This window comes from Chelmon rostratus, chromosome 16 (genome assembly GCF_017976325.1).
Source record: "Chelmon rostratus isolate fCheRos1 chromosome 16, fCheRos1.pri, whole genome shotgun sequence".
Classification (NCBI taxonomy): Eukaryota; Metazoa; Chordata; class Actinopteri; order Chaetodontiformes; family Chaetodontidae; genus Chelmon; species Chelmon rostratus.
This window is the reverse complement of record NC_055673.1, coordinates 3,415,741-3,435,123: the sequence shown is the minus strand read 5'-3', so window position 1 is coordinate 3,435,123 and position 19,383 is coordinate 3,415,741. Positions and strand designations below refer to the sequence as shown.

General features: G+C 40.9%; 2 protein-coding genes across 2 annotated transcripts in view; one reads left to right on the top strand and one right to left on the bottom strand.

The window, feature by feature from the left end:
* clcn1a (chloride channel, voltage-sensitive 1a) overlaps positions 1-2,706 on the bottom strand; it is a 35,452-nt gene extending 32,746 nt beyond the window's left edge. The window contains exon 1 of the mRNA XM_041955190.1: positions 2,656-2,706. Coding sequence (XP_041811124.1) covers positions 2,656-2,706 — 51 coding nt within the window. The remainder of the gene's footprint in view (positions 1-2,655) is intronic.
* A 2,792-nt stretch (positions 2,707-5,498) lies between these two features.
* On the top strand, positions 5,499-17,298 carry styk1a (serine/threonine/tyrosine kinase 1a). The gene is made up of 10 exons (XM_041955200.1): positions 5,499-5,758; positions 8,955-9,010; positions 12,473-12,676; positions 12,825-13,061; positions 13,406-13,587; positions 14,433-14,513; positions 14,864-15,075; positions 15,361-15,401; positions 15,733-15,829; positions 16,780-17,298. The coding sequence occupies exons 2-10, from the start codon at positions 8,956-8,958 to the stop codon at positions 16,973-16,975; spliced, it is 1,305 nt and encodes a 434-aa protein (XP_041811134.1). The 5' UTR covers positions 5,499-5,758; position 8,955; the 3' UTR covers positions 16,976-17,298.
* The last annotated feature ends 2,085 nt before the right edge of the window (positions 17,299-19,383 follow it).

The window sequence follows — 19,383 nt, the reverse complement described above, 5'->3', positions numbered from 1 at the left end:
ACGCACACGTACACGCACACACACACACACACAGGGATAAACATATTAGCAGGGCTGAACATTTAATCAGAAATATTATCAAAATCCCGATGTGGCCAAAAGCAATATCCAAATAGCAGGAGGTGCAATTTTTTGACAAAGGCAAAAACGGAGGCAGAGATGCCCCAGCCTCCACATCATCTTCCCGACATAAGGTAACATGCTTTGTACAGACACAGATGACACAACATACCACATATGTCTTGATCTTGTTGTACAAACTATACATAATGTACACATTTACTGGGCTGAGAAAAATAAACAGCCATCAAAGAAATCCTTTAACCTCTACCTTTACCGAATATGGACCAAATATTATCACAACAAAAATGCAAACTTCTAGCAAATAAAATAATTACAATTAGTAATTATGTTTCCATCCACCTGTTTTTATGCATATTTTCGATTTGTGCATGAAAAAGTGGAAACGAGGAAAATACACACAACAAAGACATTGAAAAAAAGATTTTACACTTGGCTGATGTGGGAAAGTTGGTCTATCAACAAAAACAAAATACAACAGACTGCAATGGAAACAGACTTGAAAACATGACCCACATGAGGCGTGTGACCGAAACGTCCACTGAAGAGAGGATAAGGAAACCGTGATGCTCCTCAGATTAATATATGAAACAAACACAAATTCCATATTTTCATCATGTTTTCTGCATTGTTTTTAACTGTTTGAGGTTTGAATGGAGCTCTTTAAATCATGTCATCTGCTCTTCTTCAACAGAATTAGCGCCACAAGCCAAACTTTGTGCTACATTTGGATGGAAACCCAGCTACCGTTTTGTTGTTTTACTGACACAATGTCAACAGGTTTGTGAGATGTTCTTTGTGAAGGTGTTTTTTCCAAACTGGATCACATCACATTGTGAGAATTAACTCCATTGAACGTCATTTGTCAGCCCTGTGATGCCCACATACCTCTGTACAGAGCTACATGCTGAATGTGAGTGCGTGCCGTGATAAGCTGTCATTTGAAGTCAAACCTAATGCATATGAAGGTCTTCTAAAATAGAGAAGGGTTTAACTTCATACATTCTCTACATGGCTGCCAACTCCCCGCCAAACATGCCCTGTGCTCGCAGTAGGGGGAGTAATTACTATTACAACTATTAGAATTCTAATCATCATCATCATCATCATTATTATTATTGTCTGTTTTTACTCATTTATTGTTTTTTCAGTGTTTCAAATTTAGCCCCATCTGGGGGCCAAGGGTCAGTATCTTCAGGGGACCTTTAATTATGAAATTAATGGAACACACAAGCACACACATACACAGAGGTGGAGACACACAAATTTAAAATAAAATAAAAAATGATACGACACTCTTGTTTATGGTCCTAGTCCCATGAGTGACAGCGTAAACACGAGGGTTACCAAGTCCCACATGGCCTTCAACAGTGCACTCACACACATACACAGGTTAGATGACTTTACACTTCCTGGATTACCCATTGGCATAGGGTTTCAATAACCATCAAACTCTATAGGTCACCACCATCAGCAGCACTCACATACCAGCCAATCAACACCGCAGAGGCTCTGCAGCTGTATGGATTAGTCCTTGAGGACTCGACAGTCAAATGCACCTTTAACATTGTTTAAAGCTGGGGTGCGACACTGTTATATATAAATGAACATCCATTACATTCAAACCATTGCCAGGCAAGTTCCCACAATGCTGATTAAAACTGCACTGCATAACAACCTGCAACTGTCTATTTTTTGGTCTCTTCATGTACATGTAAACAACTCTGAGAACATTTAGGGTTCTTGAACAGAACATCCCAAAAGCCGTGATGAAATCCTCCAGATGTTCTGAGACATCCTTCACACCGCCTTCTCCAAAAACATACATGTCACTACACGAATGGTGAGGATTAGCACCACTGCAAATGCATGATCAGATTTCCCCTCTTTGGAACACAGATGGACGGCCCACCGACACATACAGATGAACGCACACCTGCAAATATATGAGTGCACGCATTCTGTAGATGAAGACACACGTGCATGCAAGGTACACACACTTTCCCACATAAAACCATGCAAACATTCTGTGTTACACATACAGCAGAAGTCCTTCCTACATGTGTTAAGACCAAGCGGGGCTTAATAAATGAGGCACAGAAAGGGTAGAAAACAGGTGGCCGACAGGGTAAGAAGGAAATAGCAAGATAGCGACAAAGTGTGTATGTGCGTGTGTGCGCACGTGTATATGTGCATGCCAAGATCAGGGGTGAAGGAGGTGCACGGTGTCTAAGCACCTGTTGCATGACCCTGTTGTTATACATCAGCTAATTGGTCTTCACCGTGTCTACAGCTCACACACACACACAAACGCTATGTGGCTCATTCACAGGCACACACACACAGTAAGTTAGACAGGCTCCATCCATGCACATGTAGTTTGCACTGCCAATACAGGTGCGTCATGCAAGAATCACAGAGTGGTTCAGAGAAAGTAACTATGGGTGCGCTGCTGAGAGAAATAAACGTGACAACAGGCACGGTAGAGGTAGAGGCAGACAAGCAGACGAAGAATGATAGAGGGAGCACAGAGAGAGAGAGAGAGAACAAGAGGAACGAGAGAGGAACACTGACCAGGGTTTGCTTGTATCTCAGAGCCTTCCTTTCCGACGCATCTGCGGCCATTGACACACTGTCACTGACCCAAAAATAAACCCACCCGCTCACCGTCTGTCTCAGCATTACCAGGACCACGCTGGACGCCAGGACGCTCACGCACACACACAACCGCTACATTGCAACACAGGGATAGACATACACATGCATGGATCCACACACAGACAGACACACACAGACATGGTGTAAACTAGCCTCAGCTGGGGTTATCCCCCCTATTCCCCGTGCAGACTGCCCACCCCTCAGAAGAGAAGTCAGCAGTGAACTAGAAAGACTAAATGCCAGAAATATCAAAGTGGTTCAAAGCACTGCACCAAACACTTATTACTCCATATCTAAATAGACACCTGCTGTTGGTTCATAGCTTACAGTCCCATGATTTCCACAATGCACAGAACATGGACAGAATCATGGAATCTGATAATAGCATGGAAATAACTGCACAACATGGAATATTGCAGAAAATCACAGGATTCAGAGATGTTAAAACAGAAAACACGGAATACAGGAAAAAAATCAAATGGATTTCATAAGGTCTTATGTTTAAAAGTGAAGTTGCAGTAGCAGATCCAGTAGTGTGACGTGTGTGTGTGTGTGTGTGTGTGTGTGTGTCCCTACACTTCCCCATCACCCACTGAATTTTCAGTGGTCAATATTACTGGTTTCAGCTCAGGAAAATGTTAAATTTAGAGAAGAGTATACAGGATTTGCCACGTGTGTCTCTGCTTTGACGTGACAGAACCAGAGACAGAGGGAGTTTACATAACAATAGGGTGAGAGGATACAGACTGCTTTAGCTAATGTTTCAAACCAGAGCAACGGCTGCAGTTTCAATGGCTTCCTGAAGGAGGAATTTAATACGGACAAACACCAACTGCTGTGCATTAAATCTGTGGCCTTTGTGAGATACAATATACAGGTAAGCACGAGTCCAGTGAAATGTTTCACACAAAAACTGCAAATACTTAAAACGAATCATCTAACGAAAACATTTTAATTCTTGATGGACAAAGACAAACATGGCGGCTATGGTGAAACCTGACGACAGTGCTATCAGTATCTGTGGGTGTGGCAGCACACCAGCGTGATGTTTTAAAGGGAAGAGGGTGGAGGTGAGCCAGCAGGTGAAAAGTCATGATTGTTCAACGGCAGTATTGTCTACACGCACGCACACGCATGCACATGCGCGCACACACACCAGTCACACCTTTCAGCTCAAACAAAATTGAAGTGCATTGGAGTGGGTTTCTTTAATATCTTGCCCGCATGAGCACAGTAAATAAACCGGGGCTGTCCCCTCCATTGTAACATTAAGGTGAGAGGCCAATCTCAGACAATGAACCAGGTGAAGGTCAGGTTTAGAAAAGCAGTATTTCCAGCTGCTTTGTCTGCATTCGTTGCTTTCCACAACAAAAGAGCGCTTGTTAAGCTAATAGCTTTCGACATTTTGCAAATATCTAAAATATCATTTAATTGAATTGATATGAATAATCCTGTTTTTTTAATTATAATAAAAAAATCTTAAAATTACTGATAAAGAACCCGGCCAATAAGAGTTTGGATAAGATAAATATAAAACTGTCATGATATCCACCCCTACAGCTAATTAGAAAAAACACACTTCTTAACCAATGTTATTGTGTAATTATCATATTTTATGGCGATCACTCACAAAAATGTGATGGATGACTTCAGGACATCGTTCTTGCTTCATGAGCATATTTGTTTCACTCGTTTCTACTAATATCTGAAAGAAATGTGAAAAATTACAACCTGTATTGATAACGGTGTGAAAAAGTATGGTTTTTAGTCATTTAGCAGAAAATTTCCTTGGGGGACAATCTCCACACCCCCATGACCACACAACCTCAACCACAGCACCTCCGGAAACAGAGGGGAAAGCCTCTGTACTGCGGTGGGCGATATAATATATATTTATATGGTTTAAAATAACCATACTGTACCATAGTTTATCATATTTGATTATTTTCTTCTTTTACCTGCTACTTCCATAACAGCAAAAACGACACACATGAGACAACACGAGTTTAAAAACAAAAGGCTTAAAAAAAAAACGGACTTTCTTTCAAAATTGAAGCTTTAAGGTTGAACATGAGAACAACAGAGATGCAGCAGAGGTGCATTATCAGCACTAACTTATGCTCTCAGGTCACGTGAGAACGTGGTAAACAGTGCTGCTGCACAAATCACGTGACAGTCATACCGTCCAACACTACTGCAAACCACTGAAAACTGTCTCAGTGTCTTTTATCTAGAGGATCTAGACATTAATATTTAAAAAACTTCTCTGAGGCCAGGATGTAACGTTATCATCTATCTAATGTCTAATAACATCTTGATATTTGTCTTAACCTTTTCCTCTTTGTTACAGCAGAGAAATTTCTCTTTCCACGTTGCCTTGGGCACAGCAAACAGGAAACCAGCTGTCAAACATTACGGAGCATTCATTTGTTTGGACAGAAGTTCTCTGTATTGACACTGCACCTCGGCCATTACAAGATACAACATGAATGACAGCATGATACATCACGTTGCCCCTCCACTTAGTAACCGCGAGTCTGTTAAGTTGACAAATACAGCCAGCTGTCTGGAAACTCGACACACACACACAGACACGCACGAACCGTGGCACACCAATACATGCACATAGCAAACATAATACTGACTGCAAGGTGTGTGCAGGTGATAAGGATGACATGGAAAAACTGCTGGAGGGGTGGGTGTGGCCAACCTGACAGAGAGCGAGAGAGCGAGAGAGAGAGAAACTGGAGGAACACAAATGAGAACAGACACCATGCTGCTGACAGCAAAACAGAAACAGACATTCTAACATCAGCAGCAGCTTCGGCTGAAATGTGCCTGCCTGTGATCATCACTACACACTGCAGACCAGCTACGAAAACATGAAAATTAAGAAGGTGGACTTGAATCTGTCTTACAGGTCTACACTTATATGGCTGGCAGGGACAGCAAACTACATGTTTTTGGATACAAAGAGCACCAGATTTTGACACCTGAACAGTTCCAGGGAGTTGGCCAGGTAAGATGGGGGGGGGGGGTAATTACATACTGTGGATGAGTAAGTCAAACTCAGCAACTTAACAAGCAAATCCCTCATTTGTGATGTGATTTCTACATATTTGGTTCGCACTGAAGTTTTATAAGACAACATGTGTTGGTTCAGCTTTGGGGCTCCGACTCACACGTCACACTCACAGTAGTCTGTTTCTGTACGCTAACATCATTCTGCATGTGTAAGTCCACTATTTTGTATGTGTGTGCATTTACACATAGAGTATGTCTGTGTGTTTTTAACAGCATATTTTAGCTTCTATTCTCACAGTGTGTGTGTGTGTGTGTGTGTGTGTGTGTGTGTGTGCGTGTGTGCTGTGAGATGGCCAGTCCTTTGTTGTGCATGCATGTGTGTGTTGATGCAGGAGGGTTATTCGTGCATGGGAATGTGAGAGAACAACGCAGGCGAACTGGTTCAGCTGCATGCATTCCTTCTAAAGGATAAATGTCAGTGTCGTTGTGTCTGTTTTGTCTTAAAAAATGTTTACTACATACCGGTGTGACCTCATAAGGGTGTGTGCGCACACACGCACGTTATGTGTCTCACCAAGAGTGCACGCTATAGTAAGGGTTTTTCCTTGTTCTGAGAGGTGAGGATGACACTGCATTATTACCACATTAACCACAAACCCATGAAGCCACAAACACAGATGGCGTCCGTACTGTAACGGTAATGTGCTGATTTTGGCTGTCTTCACTCTGGCTCTAATACCACTGCATCACCACAACAGCCTGCTGAGTACATGACATGCTCGTAACTGTGTCTGGTGAAACAGTTCCTCTGATGACAGAAAGGATGAGGTCAGCACGAGAACAATTTCTTAAGCATTATTTGACCGACAACATACGAGCTGCTCATCGACAAAGAACTTTCCTATAAATACTTTTCACCCAAAAGCAATTAGTGAAGTAAGGGTCTAATGTACATTAAGTGCTTTGTTGTACTTCATTGACACGAAATAACAGCCGCAAAATGTGTGTGACGATTCATCTGAAGTCAATATTTTAAAAAACTGAGTACTTATTGTTTATTTAGTTACATTATAAGACTTACAGAGTTCACAAATGGTCTAAAATTGGTATTTCAACCAAAAGAAGAGCAAACTGACTCACTCAGTGTTACAGAGCACCTTGTTGTTTGCATAGGTTGATTTTTACAGTATGCAGTGTGTACACTGTATACATCTGACAATGGTGCATTAGCTGTTAGCGTGCACTCATTTCTGAGTCTTCATCGACTGTGTATTACACTACCGTGTAATAGACTACTTGTTGAGTACTGGGATAATAGTGAGCGACGGCAGGTTTTGGTGGTTAGGAAGGAGGCGTCCTGTTGTGAACACATACAGGTGTGAACACCTGGATCTCAGGCGAGCAATGTTTTGATTCTACCAGACCGACAGAGAAATCTCACCCTTGGCTCCATTTGTTAAAGAAATTAGATGGACAGGAAGACAACAGGAAACATGTGGAGCGTATTCCTCAGTCCTAAATGCTCGTCCTTCGTTTCAACCTGCTGATTTGAGTATGTGATTTACTTGTCATGTAACATACGGTTGTTTGAAAAGACCTGGGAAACAAATTCAAATATGCAGGACCAAAAGTGCTCAGGGGAAATTTGCATGCAGGTACACAGACACAGACTCCCTGCTATTCAGTACACCCTCACTTCTCCTGTAAGTTCAAGTTCTCTGTCAGTATGACTTCATGTCTTTCACTTCCCTTGGTATTAGGGTTGGGCGGTGTGACGGTACATACCGTGCCGCGGTAGAAATGTGTGCACTGGTAGAGGTTTAGCAATACTGTCGACACCGTGGGAGCCATCCCTTAAGCCGTACTTCCACACTGTCACTCACAGTATCTGCACTGCCACCCTGCTACACAGCGAGTGAATGTGCGTCTTCTCTGTTTTGTGAATACCACTGCCAGATTCAGCAAAGCTCAGAGCCTCAGGCAGGGAGTCCCAGAGCTGAAGGGCCTTGACTGCAAGAGCCCTGTCACCTTCGGTCCTGAGCCGGGACTCAGGAACAGCCTCCAGAGCCCTGGCTGAGGATTCGAGGGTGCTCCCTGGCTCGTAGGGGAGCAACAATTCAACAATGCAGCTGGGAGCTAAACGATGGAAGTGCTTTAAAAGTAATCAGTAAAAAACTGTGATTCTAAAAATGACTAGTAACCAGTGAAGACGGGCAAAAACAGGGCTGCTATGAATATGAAAAATATACACATTCACTGCACAGAGTTTTCTGACATCCAACCACATCAGCAACTATAAAAACAAGAGTCTTTCATTTGCAAACTGTGCATACAACAGCAAAAAGACTCCATGGCGACCCTGGATGATTGAGGATACAGGAAGCTCTTACCTGAATATGTGTAGTACCCGTTTAACTGCCCTGACAAAAAAAACGCTGCCTTTTTCCAAAATTAGCACACAAAATGAAAACATGATCCTAGACTCTCTCTGAAGCTACTAGAACATCATACTGACAAACAAACAACCCTCCTCAAATCTAACAACCAACCAGTCCTCATATCGAGGGGGTCATTTAATCAAAATGACAATATGCTGTGTGGAGAAAATAAGATTGATGTGATGAGACCTTTGAAATACAAAACACAACAGCTCTTGGGAAATGTTGGGATAAAATATGTCTGGTATATCATCTGTGTGACTTGAGAAGTTTAATAGTCTGCCGATTGCCAGGTTATCCTTTCAAGGCTTTTATGGATTTTGGGTCACTGCTGAGTGATAGTAATGCTGATCTCTGCTTCTCTATTATCTATGTAACTGATATCAGGTTTAGTAAGCACATAGAAAACAAGTCGTCGAGCCCCTTTTTATATTTGCTCTGCGAGTAAAGACAGAAAAGGTCACAGTTTAAATTTGCTGAGCGAGTATAGATAAAACAGGCCACAGTAAACATTTGTATTATTTTCAAAAAGTTAATCCCTGTTAGTCACCATCCTTCTGGGTGTGTGTTCTGCTGTTTACTACAACTTCACAGATTGCCCTGAAAGCAGTTCAACTCTGAACCAGCTAGTTCATCCAGCTACTACTGTATATAGAGTTATTAGAGAGGCAGATGCTCCATCTAAGCTTAGGGGATTTAGGGTGGCTGCTGAGCAGAGGTAATGTTGATCTGTGTTCCTCTCTTCCTCTCCAGAATGTCATCCAACTCCACGGCCGATAATCTGTGTGCACCGGACGACAACCTCTGCAGTAAGGACACAACTGCTACTCTTCATCTGCCTCTTGCTCATCATTCCCAGTACTTTCTCCTATCCATCTCCCTCAGCCCATCTCTTCTCATTTCCCTTTCTCCTTTGTTCCCTCCCCTCTTCATACTCATCTTCTCCTCAGCAAATGTCCTGAGCTTTGTCTTTGAACCTGAAACATGGCCATTCTTCAGTATTGGGTAGCACATGTTAGATCTACCCACAGACTGCATAAAAGGCATTTTGCAATCTTGCTTTTTGGAGCCAAAAGTGACCATATTTGGAGGGAAGGGTGGAGCAAGAGAGGATCGAGGGGTGGATACGTATTGCTATGCCTCCATCCTGATTAACAGGTCACAGAGGTAGTGTATGTCAATCACAAAGTAGCCACACCCTAAAGCATACCCTGCTTTAGATTAGAGAGAAAAAGACTTTACTAATCTCACACTGGAGAAATTTATCATCTATTTTACTCTAAATGGGACCAGAATTTATAAAATGAACATTTTGATATATTGAAGAAAACTTGAAACTAGAGACTGAGACCATAATTCATCTGGAAAATGTTTACTGGGGTAATAAATCAAGTGAGAAGTGAGAAGTTGTTTCCTCATAGACTTAGAACAGTGGAGTGGCCCCCTGCTGGTCAGCAAAAAGAATGCAGCTGTAGGGAAAATGAATGGGAAAATACTGGCTCACCATCCGAGATCAACACCACATCCTCGAGTCTCTCTATCCTCCACTTCCCTCCTACTTTAACCTTTTGGCTCTTTACAAATATTATGGATTCCTTCATTTTCTGTTACTGTTTATTTTTTATTTATCTTTCTAACTGTCATTGCATTTTCAGTTTCCTTCCTCCGGAGTATTTTCATTAAAGTATGTCATCATTTCAAGCAGCTACCTCATTTTGGCTGTAAACCTACTACGTCAGCAGCCAGCAGTCAAACAGTGAATACTTCTGCTGAAGTCACGCTGACTGAGACCTACAGCTACATGATTTGTCCTGGTAACCAGTCAGTAAACTAAGGGTTTGGTTCACAACCATTGAACTGAAATGAACAGAAATTATCTCTTCAAGTCTGACAATGTCTCGGTGTTTAACAACCACAAAGTAAATCATTGCATTCTATGTACTCTATGTATTCAATTGCAAAGCCATTGTCGTTGCAACATCCGGCCTCCAGATAATGCCACATGAGATACTGGCGCCCAGGTGATGTGTGATTACACAATCACATGGACTATCTGCTGACTCACAGATACTGTTGGAAAGTCTTTGTGATCACAGTTAATTATTAAGTTATCTAGATAATCTGTTCCACGACCACATCAGTATTTGGCATGTTTAAGTTTTATATCACATTTATTTTACACTACTGTTGAACAAATTTCTGAAAAACACCATAATGTTTAGGATACCTGGTGTGTTTTTCCTATCGTCCATCCAGTAAATGCTTCCTTTTAATAACCTCTGTGTCATATTTCATCTAGCTGCAGTGCATACTTTAAAAAAAAATAATCTGCACGTTCAACTGCATCATCATGCAATGGCACTATTAATGACATCTCACCAATTATGAATCCTGTGTTGAGTTACAACACAGAGTTTTTGCAGGTGCAATGTTTTAATATAATGATTGATGACACATGACACATGACTTTTGGTGATGTTTGCAGACTTTATGTATATGTATTCATATGTGTCTTTGTTAAGCACCTGTAAAAACGGTCTTTGCTCCATATGCATGTTTTTTTCAGCACAAAGTCAGCTAGTCTGACAAAGTCTGCCAAATGATTGTATTACTTTAAGTAGAATACTGCCAAAAGTCCTGCACAAAAAAATACACAGCCAAAATGTACCAGTCTTTAGTCATAAACACTTAAAGTATTATCTTACACTAACCCTAAGAGGTTTAGCTTAGTTTAAGCTTGGCTTATTGCTAGGCTCAATATTTGCTCAACTATAAGCAGATGTATTAGGTGAAAAAACATGAAATTGGGTGTTAACAATCTAAAATCTTGGTTGAACCGTGAGTCACTATTGAGTCTTTGTGGGGGAGAGGTCTTGAAAGTCCAAACTCAAACAATATCTTCAAAGAGAATGACAAGAAATGATTTATGATATTGTGCAAATCCCTCAACACACCTAAGAATGTGCCACAACAAGTATGTGATGTTTACACAGAGCAGTGGCTTCCAGTTCAAGCTTCCTCTTTATAACAATATAGGATTCACATGTGGAGTTCAACAACAGGAGGTGTGTAAGATGAGGGATTTGAAATCTAACATGCAATGCTATGTAAGGGTGTCTATACCCAGAGAGTCAGTGAAGGGTCAACATGGAGGATTGACATAATTAATAGTGTCAAAGCATTTAGAGTCTAACACTGGGTAAAACCTTGTGTAATCAGGAAAACGTATATTTCCTGCTTAACGTTCTAATAAACAGTTTCAGTTGTGTGGAAACTCTCAGGCACAGCTGTTCCCTCAACAAGGAAATGTAGGTTATCAAACAATCAGCGCCGTCTGAATCTCTTATTCTCTAAATGTCAGTGCATGACTCATCCTAGCATGTCCGGGCCAGTCTTACTGTCCAATTACAGCCTAATTGTGTTATGTTGACAATGCAGAAACAATGCAGCAGTTCAAAAGTTGCTTCATTACCAGCCAAGTGAGGCAGAGGCAGTGAGCAATGGAATAACATGGCAATGGCGAGCAATTATTATAAATGCTGTTCACGCGTTCATGCATTCAAATTATGCAGACTAATCATCACAGTGACAAAAAGTACTGATATAAAGACAAAAATCTTTATATAATATACATAATACAGAAAGTATGACTTCCTGCAGTTTTTGACTGAGAACAGATCATTTCATTGCTGACACATCTGAGTGATCACAAAATTAATCTGATTTAAAAATGAATTTTCTATTCTGTTACTTAACTTGAGCCACTGCAAAAAAAGATGTTACAAAATACACAGTGAAGGTACTGATAGTTGCACTCAAATACTGACATGTTTCAGTAAACTACAGCGTCACCTAACTATATATCAGCATATAAAACTGGTGTTAATGGAGGCTGATGTAATGTTTCAATAGAATATCCATTCAACACACGAGAGGTGAAACCTTTTTAACAGCCGACGGGTCCTGTCCAAGTGCCCTAAGCAGAGCGCTTAAACCAAACCTGCAAAATCTTAAGCACAGTGAAATCGCCCCTCGGAGACACAAATGCATACAAACAACCCATAACAGGGTTGAGGACGGAGACTCTCTGTACTGTCATATCTCATGCAGAAGACACAGGTGATTAGGACATTCCTGCTGTGTGACAGTCGTCCAAATCAGGTCAACTTGTCACGTTGAACACGAATAAACTGGTACTACACAGCCTTGAAAATGCGCTGCCTCCTCTAGGACCTGACACTCACATATGACCTTCTCTCTTTGTCTCTCAGTTGTGAGGGAGCATGAGCAAGCGGTGATCATCGTCCCTACGCTGCTCCTCCTGGCCACCCTGGTCACCTTACTGGCCTTGTGCCTGATGAGGTATTGCCACGAAAGGAAGCAGACACGGATCACGAGCCCTCAGCACTACCGCAACTCATCACGCAGACACACACAAAGGCGCAGCCACAGACATCACCTACAGGGCATTGATGGTGAGCAAGCGAGCATAATGAGCCTTTGTGTCTGTTTTTCATCTTATTCTTGTTGGATTTTCCATTATGACTCAATTTTGACTAAAAGAACTACAAATAAAGATTTATCAATCGGCTCTGCTCCGTGTCTCTCTTTCTCTCTCAAAAGCACCCCCAGGGATAAACCCAATGGAACATGAAGAGCTGCCAATGTCGGTTCAACAAGTGCATCAGAATGTCAGGCCAACTCTGGCTGCAGTACCACAGATGTCCACAGAGAGGCATCATGGAGCATTCAGCCAGGTCACTGCCCTGCCACTTTCCTTCTCCATCAAGCCTGACGACACAGTCAGCCTCTACAGAGCCCGCATGGACAACAGGGATGTCATCCTGAGGGTGCTGAAAGGTAAAGTGAGCGGCACAAAGCCAAATCTCAAACACACGGGTCCAACTTTTTACTACATGTCTGCTGCTGAAGAAGCTTTGTTTCTATATGAGACCTTCCACAGCCTCAAGGATATCAAAAGGTGGAGTTTTTCAGTGTCTTTCCACATTCAAAAATTATAAATGATGCAGTGAAGCCTTGTTTTATAAACCTATCAAATCAAAAATGCATGGTTCAGTCCTTAAGAAATAAAACTAAATATGTAGGATAATTATTGTGTAAATGTGACGCAGCGCACTGATTCTAAGCGAAATCCCCGGTTGAATAAAACTAAAAGTTATTCTGTTGTCAAACCTCTTTGGCAGAACCAGCAAACAGTAGTGAGAAGCAGCACTTCTTGGGATTTGCTTCCTTCGTGTCAGGACTGGGGCCGCACCCTTTCCTACCTGCGCTGCTGGGCGTGGTTTCAGTGCAGGTGCCGCTTATGATGGTTGTGGAGGAGCTGCAGCACAAAGACTTGTTGGGGTTCCTGTGGAGTTGTCGACAGGTGCAGTAATCTATTAATAACAAAAAAACAAAAAACAAAAAACGGATTATTCAGAGTTTCAGAGACAGACTGTGGTTAACATTACAAACTACACTGTGTACACTGCAGTGGTAACTGATGGTGGACAGACGTATCTATCATGTATCCTTAATGCAAGACTACTCTTAAGAACTGCGTTTTAAATATATTATTTATTATTATTTGAAAAACCTATCTGTTGAGGTAGCAAGTGACCTGTAATTCCAACCTGCCAAAGACGAACATTTACCCTGTATTTAGCAGGCGGCTGATGCTAATATCAATCACTTGTTTTGAATATTTAAATTGGTAGGAAAACAACCAGAGGTCATTATACAATTATGAAGGAACATTCAGTCCAGCCATGGTTCAGGTGATGTATGCGACATATGCATGGTTTCCATTTCAACCTAAAGTAAAAAAAAAAAAAAAAACCTCTGCCAATCAAGTTGAAGACACTTTGAAATGTCTGTACCCGCAATTTAATATCTTCTGTTATATATCTGTTACCCACCAAAATCAGTGGCACAGAAGTGGACTGTATGCTGCTGTAATCACTGCTTTTGGCCTTTTTGGTGGAGTATACAGTATGTTCACCTGTTTCTACGACAATAGCATACCAGCCTGACAGACATATGGTTCTGTGTAGTAGCTGATGATGACAACATACAGTGAGAGAGGTATATATATATATATATATATATATATATATATATAACATAAAAGACAGGTCTGATAGTCTGACTCAAAAGGCTACCATCCAACCATTAGGAAAGTGACATTTACATGTTCTCACTTCTCTTCTTTCTCCTCTTCTCTCACTGAAGGATAACTCAGGTGTCGACACCTCATGTGACATGACAGAGAAGAGGCTCTTCACCATGGCAGGACAAGTGGCCTCTGCTCTGGTTGGTTAAATTGCTGTCTGTCTGTCTGTCCTTCTACGTGTATGAACCAGTACATAGAGAGAAACCTCATTCTGTCTTTCTGCTTATCTCACAGGCTGCCTATATCTTAGAGCAAAAGGAGTCAGACTCTTAAGTTTATGTTATGCTGTCAGGTTAAACAAAACACTTTGCAAATTCTGCACAAGTGTGAATAGAATATAAAGCATTATAAATGTCAAAGCCTTGCTGATGTTTGTATCTTTTGTAGTATTCTTGTAGGGCTGAATTTGTCTTCTACTCCATAAAAGTCACAAAAGTCTGCATTTCTAGCATCACTCTCATTACCCTCTCCTTACCTGAACACCTTCAAGGAGTACCTGCACAGTCAGCGCTGCATCCATGGCAACGTGGGAGCTCGCAGTGTTCTGGTTGGTGGAGATCTGACAGCAAAGCTGTGGGGACTGGGGTCGGCATACTGCAGAACAAAGGCCAATTCACCGGAGGAAGTAGAGGACATGGAGATGAGGAAGTGGCAGGCACCTGAGGTGCTGGGCAGGAGAGCAGTCAGTCAGAGCAGTGATGTGTGAGTGTCCGAGTCCTCTGTAAGAATATTGAATAATGCATTGAAAATGGCTGAAAATACAGCACATCCCTGAAATGTCCCAGCAAGAGTTACCAAGGAGGGAGCTTGATGTTATAGATTATCCCAGTAAATCTAGAAGTTGAATTCTGGATTTCTTTGTACTGTTCATAATGAATAGCACTGCATTTCTGTTCAAATTTGCACCTACGCACTATATAATATAGTTTAATCTGAGACCAAAATCCTATCCCTGTTATTGACATAATGTCTAACTCTTCTTGACAGATGGTCCTTTGGTATCCTGCTCTATGAAATGGTCACACTTGGTAAGTGATTTGAAATTCTTGAAATACTTCCAAGAGAAACAGTGTATTTATTGAACCATAGAATTAGACTAGATAATGTTGGAGTAAAATGTTGGAATTTTCATTACCATAACCAGCAAAGAATAAATCTGAATTCCCTTTGGGAGATAATAAACAGTACAGTCTAATGAGGTGGACACTATATACTTAATTTTTAAGAAATGTAGAGTATGAGTATTTCCTAAGATTCTGTGCGCATCATAGTCGTGTAAGAGCTTATAATTTTTTCTACTGCATATTTGTTGCATACATAAGAACTTCAGTCTAACTTATAATACTCCCATGTATACAGGTGACCCACCATTTGCTCAGCTCATGGCGACTGAACTTCTGCAATATCTACAAAGAGGAAAACATCTGAAACGGCCAGCCACCTGCTCAAACTCACTGTAAGGCGAACAGCAAAAAAGCAGTTTTAATAAAGCTGCAGAGCCCCAACACTGCAAGCAGTGTGCAGGTGCAAGGTCTTTATCAGCCTAAAATCATGTAGTTCCAGCATGTAGCGTCCTCATCTCAAAATGTGCCATATCAACAGTCCAATATCAGAAATTACAATTTACCTCATGGGGGTTTACAGTCTGTACAGCATATGGCATTCTCTATCCGTAGACCCTGGTAAAATACTTTCCCACCCTCATTTTTTATTCAGCCATCACTTGCCGATCTCACACAATTCCTTTTAAAATCCAGCTTTGATTTCACACCATTGATAATGCATGCCATCTAAAATTAATTTTATTCATTTAAGACTGATGCAGGCTGATTTTTTTTTCTTTTATATTTTGAGTACCAACCGATCAAAGTCCTTATCACAAGGATTTAAAAAATCATCTAGTACCAAAAGCTGCCATTTAGTGGTTCCAGTTTAATAGTTATTTTTTTATCTTGACATGTTCATATTCTTCTTCCTCCTACTGAAGAAATCAGTGGGTTATACTTACTAATTAAAAATCATAACTTGGAAAGCACTTTGCACATGGTCAACCAAAGTGAACAGGATCATACTCTATAGCTTAATGTAAATTAGCTTAGCTTACCCTTACCCCTTTGCCTCAGACACTGCAAATTTACCAAAAAAAAAGAAAAATACTCTGAATAAAAATCCACTTTCAAACAAAACACATTTAAACTTAAAACTCAAACTTGTCACATACATTTTAGAAATTAAATTAGTCAAGCTAAAGGGGAGCTATAAGCTAGCTAGCTCTAACTGCCAACAACAACATATTGCTCATAAAGGACAGTTCATTGGTAAAATGTTGTACTAACCTAACATTTATTAATACACACATATTTTTCGCTGGGTGTAAGTTATACAGTGTTTTACCCTGGTCTGTAGATACTCCATCATCAGGTCCTGCTGCCACTGGAATCCACAACAACGTCCCTCGATGTCGGAGCTCATTAGAAAACTTCAGGCGGGAGAGAAATCAGCCAATGGGAGGACAGTTATCAGAGTGCCTGAACCACTGGACATCGAGAAATACCTGAGGGAGGCGGGATATGGAGAGGCATACAACTATGCTGTACTCTGATTGGCTGAGAGTGTCGTCAGTCACGTCTACACTGGTGCTGTTGTTACCACCCTTTGGCCAGCAGACTGTCTTTACACTGAGGACTGCTGCAAAAACGAGGAATTCAGTAACAAGAACTTTATTAGAAAAAAGCTCATTATACTTATTTCCTGATAATGAAACACATTTTGTTGTATATGTGTTTGCACTTTTGGAACATTTGAAATGCATTGCAAAGAACACTCATTTTATATGATTAAAGACTAATATATTGATTGTAAATATTTATTGTCAGCTATAGTCATCTAAAAGACTATAATATAATAAAGAAAACAATGCATGTTTCCTGTACTTTTTAAGTTTAATACAACAGCTTCTCAAGGTTAACAACAGAGGACAGGGGGTGCACTTCAGCATCTTCTATCACCATCACGGTCTGTGATGGTGATCGCTGATGATGATGATAACTTTTTGTTTGGTACCTGAAAGCTTTAACTGCAACTTTTTTCATTACAACACAGACTTAAGAGTTAGCATGATTCCATGTATTCACATGCATACTGAAAAAACTCTGTCACAGTTTTTTGTCATTTGTCATCAAAGACTCAGGCAGAAAAGAAAAAAAAACAGCCAGCTGAAAATGGAGTTTGGTGAATTCCAGGAAAGAATGCTAATGGTCAATCAAGTTTGGTCAACTTCTGTTTAAAATCAAGACTTCTGCTTTTTGACACTCCGAGCTATGCTGTTATACTATATTCTGTAACCTGAACAGTGTTGTCCCTTACAGTACCTTAAGTTGAACCAACCTTAGCCCTGACCTGGACAAACAACCTCTGACACCTGACCATAACCTGAGGCCAACAGGATCCTCCTCCAGGACTGAAGTTCTGATCCAGGTCACAGTCTGACAGGTCACACAATACATTATAAAACCATGCACCAAATTCAAAGCATGATAGCCCCCTTCAACAGTGATTAAGGACAGTGGGGCCTAGCAAATAGTATAAACTTGAAACAAAGTTGAAAATTACCCTGTTAAAAAAATATTGCCCTATAAACCTTTAACGGTCTATTCTTGTTTTCCAGTCGGAGAAGCTAATGGTGCATATTGAAAGCAATCTGGTAAATTATTAAAAAGGTTAGTGAAGATTACAATTATACAGGAAGAGAATACCAGACTCAGACAATCACCATAACAAAGGAACAAAACAATATCAATAATATGAACAAGTCTATTCACTTCAACCAGTGATATGAATCAGTCCTTCCGCAGAAACTGGAAATGCAATTGAAGGTGAGTGTCTTTTCCAAGCCAGGTCAAAAAAGGGGTTATACCTGGTTAGATCCCGACAACATAAGGTCAGCAGCTCTGGGCTCTTCAAACCAGGGGTCTACAGGTCTCATCTAGAGACCTCAAACCATCCACCAAACCTGACCTGCAGTTACTGACATGGCCAGAATTTTTCATTAATCAAACACCTTTCTGCACAGTCAGGAATCGTTCCTTCCTTTAACTTTAACAAAAAACATACATACAGTATAATGTAAGTTGTAAAATCAACATATTTTCAATAGCTTTTACATTGTGTATATGCTTTAAATTAACACTAAAGCAAAACGAGGTCACATGAACTAGAAACGTTTACATACAGTGAAAACTAGATGGAATAGTATGTTCTCTGTTCTCTTTAAGTCACATTCACTCTACTAGTGAAATAAAATACCTCACAAAACATAATATGGTCTCAGTGTTTAACAGATCAGAAGATTTACCAGCCAGAGAAAACACTAGTTAAACACAGTATGCCACGATTTCATGTTCTTTCCAGTTGAGTTGTCAAACAGCTTTACTTCAGTTAAGATAATAGTCGGCTAATTGCACCGTTAATGTCTTAATGCTAATGTTGTTAGCTCTAGGCCCATTCAACTGAACTCGCTAGCTTAACAGAGCACCTCCTGGCGCAGCATTTATTCATTTCTGGAACTCAGTTTGGGAGTTTGGACTAGTTTTGGTGAGCATGGCCTCTCTCACACACACCCTCACGACCTCACACAAACGTACATGTTGCTATCATTATGATTTCATAGCTTTATATAGCCTCGTCTTTTTACTGTCTTATCTGAGTTACATTTTTACCGCTCAGCTGCAGATCCTCAACGTCACCCAGCGTCTGACGCCCGTGCAGCCTAACCTTAGCGCGCGAAAATGTTCCCCTGGACGGCGACATGACCCGCCCTACTCTACCTCTGATTGGCTAGTGTTCGTTAGCTTCGTTGGTTGGATTGGTTAGGTTTAGGCATGAGCAGTAAGATTGTTTCACCTCATTACCGGAATCCAAACCAATCAGAAGCGGAGTAGGACGGGTCATGGAGAATTGCGCTCTGATTGGCTTGACACTTCCGTGTTTTTAATTAATCGTAACAGCGGT

Coding starts and splice junctions, on each gene's coding strand:
- styk1a (XM_041955200.1), top strand. CDS start 8,956: ATGTCATCCAACTCCACGGCCGATAATCTGTGTGCACCGGACGACAAC. Junction 13,062..13,405: donor CATCCTGAGGGTGCTGAAAG/GTAAAGTGAGCG, acceptor CCTCTTTGGCAG/AACCAGCAAACAGTAGTGAG. Junction 15,402..15,732: donor CTATGAAATGGTCACACTTG/GTAAGTGATTTG, acceptor CCATGTATACAG/GTGACCCACCATTTGCTCAG.